Raw genomic sequence first — 5,112 nt, forward strand, 5'->3', positions numbered from 1 at the left:
AAGGCCCTGAAATATTTTAGTACCAGGATTTTTGTTTGTGCTATATATGTGTATATATATATATATATATATATATATATATATATATATATATAATTTGATCAGATCAAATGTCTGTTTTAGTCTGAGTTGAAGGTTAGCGGCGAGGAGTTGTCCTTTTTTAAACCTAACTCCATCCTGGAAAAAATGTGAACGATTTCTCCATCAAGTTTAACGTTTGTTAACTACAAAAAAACAAAAAAAAAAAAAAAAAAAGCATTATACAGGTCACTGTTACCTTCTGTGAATACAGGTCTAAATGATTTAGCATGGAGCTAGGCTAACTGTCTGTGTCTGTAACAGAGTTTGTCTTGTTGTTTTTCCTTGGCTCAACCACAAAAGGTTTGAGTTGCAAACTATTTCCGACAGAGACTTTAGCACCAAATCAACTAAATAAATGAACATTGCGTGGCATTAAAAACCTGCTACTGCTGTGACATCCTTATTATTATTATTATTATTACGACGACTACTTACTGATGTCGTTTGGAGTAACTACGAGTATTTTGGGGAGTTATTTTGGAAATGTGTTAAGACACTTGTGTTGTACAGTCAGTCATTATCATCAACAAGGATTTCATCACAGCTTAAAAACAGAGGATACAGTAGAAGAAGACATCGTTCTCTGTCCCGCAGCAGAGCCGCTCCCTGACGGTCTCTGTGAGACATCAAGTTTTCTCAGAGCTTTGGGTCGAATTTTTTATTCTATTTATCTGGTGACGTCTGCGGCTGATCATTAATATTATTTTACATTTCTATCGTTGTAACGTAAAACTGCATGAGAATCCGTTGAAATTTCACAGACATCAGTTTTTTCGACATCGCTTATGTCTCGTTGGGGTTTTTGCTCCGGTGATTACTGTTGTTGCACTGAACCTTTAACAGCTGTGGCCTGGTGTGGACCACCGAGTTGCGGCAGGACATGGACTCTTTGTCTTTCTCCTGCTCCCGGCCCAGAGCCACCCCGGAGCCTTTACTCTGATCCACGGACTGGTCGTTGTCCTGCTGACCCCTCTGTGACCCTTCCTTCTCCCATGGAACGGGCAGAGCTGAATATCTCTGCTTGAACTGGTTTTCCTCCCCCTCCTCTGGGCCTCTGCCGCTCTGCTTCTGCTGGGCCTTCTCCTGGTACTGTCTCACCACGTCCTTGGAAAGTACTTTCCTCCTCAGGATGCTCGTGGACGAACACTGGTTCTGGATCTCCGGGGGCTCGTTGTTGATTTTAGGCTCTGAAATAGTCCGTGATCTGACTGTGGGAAGAGGAGAAGTGTCTGAGGAGCGGGGACCGTCGGAGAGGGCGGGAGACGGCGGCGGGGGGGTCAATTTGTTAAACAGTGAGGGCGAACAGGAGAAGCGGTGGTCTGGTGCTCGTCCCACAGGTAAGGGCTTGGACAGGAGGTCGGAACTGGAACGGGAGGAGAATTCCTGGTTCCTGAAGACTCTGGCAGTGTTGGCTGGAGATGAGGCACTGACCACGGTCACTGGGGGTGAGGCACTGACCACGGTCACTGGGGGTGAGGCACTGACCACGGTCACTGGAGGGGCGTCCGCCGGTTTACTCAGGGTCACCCTGTTGGGTTGTCTGCGCGGAGATGGTGGGAGGTGTTTTCCGTGGACTACGCTGTCGTCCTGACCCATGTTCCAGCCTCCCTGGTCATCACTCACGTCGTCACTGCTGCCCTCTACAGGTTTAGACAGACTAGTAGAAGTTGGTTTGGTCTGTGTGAGGAGAAACGGGGGAGGAGTTTGAGTGAGTTTCTGAAGTATTTCAATAGAAATATACACATGTAAATGAATGTTTATCACACCAACCAACATACTTAAAAAAATACAGTTTTTCTGAAGGCTTTATAAAAATATAAATCTATAAAAATAGAAACTATGATCCTGTTTAGAGGGAAACAGACGACAGGTGATTTTCTTACATTTTTATGTAACATACCTGGTCAAAAGAAAATAAGACGACAGGTGATTTTCTTACATTTTTTATGTAACATATTTGGTCAAAAGACCAAGATTAGATTTAATCAAAATTGTCAACAGAGAAAAATATTATCTGAAACTAGAACTGGCAAAGAACGTTTTTCCAAAGCTCTCCAATGAGATCGCAGCGTCCATTTTCTATGAACTCTCTGTGGTATTGCTGCTCTGCACCACTTTAAGGTTTGGCAAAAAGAGGAGAACAGAGCAGCAAAAGCTCTGATTTAAATACTTCAGAAATATTCTGGACGTTTTTTGTGACTTCTGGCAACATTTGAACAATTTTTGGGCTGGAAATCATTGACTGTATCTGGCAACAGTGATTGTTGGAGGCTTTGGTCTCTTAGTCTGACTTCACAGAGTCTGGATGTTCAAAACTTCAGTCATCTCCTCCTCTTGGATGAACTAGGAGTTCTCGCTTATCTGGCCTCCAAGAAACACTTACAAAAATGGTCTGTAGAAAATGTTTTTTTTTGTAACAAGATCCCACCAGGATCATGACGACCTTTTTGACCTACTTCTCAACATCAGAGTGTGTTAAAGTGTAAGGTTAGAGGCATTTGTCCTGAAAGTACGCCATGGGTTCATTTCTTGAAATGGAGAAAAATCCCCAGACGTGTCGTAACTTTGCAGAAAAAAAACCTGTTAAACAAATATTTGAGATTTGTCAAAAAAAATATGCACGTTCCTTTAAAACATGGATGCTCTGAGCGCACGGATGCTTCCTCCTGCACCGCAGTAAAAACTCACTCAGTGTCTGAGCCAAAACCCTCAGCCTGAGGGTAGAGTTTGTAAAAACTCTGAGAACAGATACATGTGGAAACAGTTTACTCTGCTCTGATTTATTCAAGGAATATGCAGAAAATAGACCAGAGGCTGAAACAGATCATCCACTGCCTCACTTGTCATGTCTCTGTTTTCCCCCTAGGGGTCAGAACAGAAACTTCCCAGCTGTGAGTAAATATTTACCCAAGTCTTTTTTTTGTTGTTGTTGTAGGATAATAAGTTTGTTCCGAATTTTACAATAACGTCACTAAGTATTTAGACCAGACGTGGGCAAACCTATGACTCGCGGGCCACAATTGTCCTAAAATTTGATGGAGCGTTCGCGTGAACTAAGATGTAAAAGTCATGTATAAAAGCTAAAAAACGTAGGTATTGCAGGGAAAAGGCAGAAGTATAGTGACATATACATAAATTATGTAATTTGGAAAAGTTGGGCAGGCCGGACAAAAAAGCTGAACGGGCCGCATCCGGCCCACGGGCCTTAGTTTGCCCATGCCTGATTTAGACTGTACTTGTCACAGATACTGTTACAATTCTTTAGTAGTCGTGAGTTTTCTGTCGTACCGGGCCAGTGTAGTCCAGGTCTTCCATGGACCTGAAGAAGTCCAGGCTCTTGGCGGCGCTGAGTTTCCCTTGTTCCAGTGTGCTGGTGTTCAGAGAGTCCAGGATCTCTGCCAGCAGGTTCATCTGACCTGGGTTGCTGGAGTCAATGTCAAGGTCCAGTGAGTCATCGCTGTCCTCCGTGTAGGAGGGAACGTCTCCACTGTCCTCTGAGGAGATCCTGAGGAGACAGGAAGTTTGTTTGGTTTCAAGAAGATAAGTGGTGAAAACTACTGCGTGCTCAATCAGAAGTGCAGCGTTTTTCAGAAGATGACCAGCACTTTCAGGCGGGTTACGCCTTTCCTTAAACTGTCCACTTGAGGGCAGTGTTATCATGAGTAAAGCATGCTTCTAAAGACCCTGTCAGGTTTGTGCTAATAGATTTAATCAGTAATTTACTGAAGGAGGGTCAGACTTCACACTAGACCACGTTGATTTTTAATGTGTTTGATTCATAACATGTTTTCAGCGGTTGAACAAAAAAAACAAACAAATAAATAAATAAATGAGTTCAAAATGAAAGTAAAAGACTTACTTGCTTGCAGTGTCCAGCTCGTCATCGTCCAGATCTCGAGGATCCAGGTTCATATGAGTCTGGCCGAGTTTCTGCTGTTGTTGGCACACACACAGAGAGAGTTACAAAAAATTAAAAATTAAAAAAAAAAAAAAAAATTAAAGCATTGATGTTTATCCTGAATAGAGTGAAAAGGTTGCATTGGTTTAAAAGTGAAAATTAATTTATAAAATTAAAGCGTTGATGTTTGTCCAGAACAGAGTGAAAATGTTGCATTGGTTTAAAAGTGAAATTTAATTTATGAAAAGAGACTTAAATAAAGAAACAAATTTAAGGAAAAGAACCAAAAAAATAAAAATAAAAATCTGAATTATTTCCTCAGGTTTCACTGAATGAAGAAATAATTAACATTACAGGAGTAAATGCATGTGATTGTATTTGTCACTTTTGTGTACGACTGACTGATCGGTGTGTGTCGTACTCGTCTGACACACTTTAATAAGCCACCTGTGTACCGTGTTTAATGGGCGATTTAAGAAGAGTCGGGAGCTTTACAGAGCGGGGCAGGACTCCCCCCATGGGAGCCCAAATCTGCCCCCAGGCCACTTATTAACATGCCTTCCACTGCAACGCACATGTTCCTCACACACACACACACAGAGTGTGTGTGTGTGTGTGTGTGTGCAGGTCGGTTTATGTTAATGTAATCTCCTGCTCTGTGTTATTTTATACTATACACCTCCGTGTTTGTTCGACGTGTGAAGATTTTCTACTGGGTCCGTGTTTCTCTCTCTCTCTTTTTTTTAAACACCTTCTCAGATCCACCTCTCCTTTAGTGTGTGTGTGTGTGTGTGTGTCTGTAAACTTGTGTACCCACATTATCAAAGCCAAAGACTCAGGGAAAGGTTCTTTACAAGCCTTCAAGTGAACAGAGCGGAGGTTCCGTGTCACAGAAGTGAGGACTATAAAGTTTGCGTGTCTGCTCTGTGGTTTGGGTGACAGGAAAAAAAAAAAAAAATCACAGACAGTGAGAAACAAAGGAGGAGGAAGAGGAGAAATGGTATTTAGAAGAAAAGAAAAAAGAAAAAAAAAAAAAAAAAGAAGAAGGAAAGGAGAAGGAGAATGAAATGCAGAGAGGTGAGGAGGAAAAGATTCCTCACAGCCCAAAAGAATGATGGGAATGGCAGAGACGG

At 42.1% G+C, this 5,112-nt stretch overlaps 1 protein-coding gene across 2 annotated transcripts in view; it reads right to left on the reverse strand.

Annotated features, from left to right (window-relative positions):
* Nucleotides 1-371: 371 nt before the first annotated feature.
* The window catches only part of LOC103394512 (DENN/MADD domain containing 1B), a 131,190-nt gene continuing 126,449 nt past the window's right edge, over nucleotides 372-5,112 (reverse strand). For both annotated transcript variants that reach the window (XM_008331859.3, XM_008331867.3), the window contains 3 exons: nucleotides 3,941-4,014; nucleotides 3,370-3,586; nucleotides 372-1,758 (listed from right to left, as the gene is read on the reverse strand). In XM_008331859.3, coding sequence (XP_008330081.1) covers nucleotides 865-1,758; nucleotides 3,370-3,586; nucleotides 3,941-4,014 — 1,185 coding nt within the window. In that variant the 3' untranslated portion in view covers nucleotides 372-864. The remainder of the gene's footprint in view (nucleotides 1,759-3,369; nucleotides 3,587-3,940; nucleotides 4,015-5,112) is intronic.

This window comes from Cynoglossus semilaevis, chromosome 2 (genome assembly GCF_000523025.1).
Source record: "Cynoglossus semilaevis isolate Cse_v1.0 chromosome 2, Cse_v1.0, whole genome shotgun sequence".
In the NCBI taxonomy this organism is placed as follows: Eukaryota; Metazoa; Chordata; class Actinopteri; order Pleuronectiformes; family Cynoglossidae; genus Cynoglossus; species Cynoglossus semilaevis.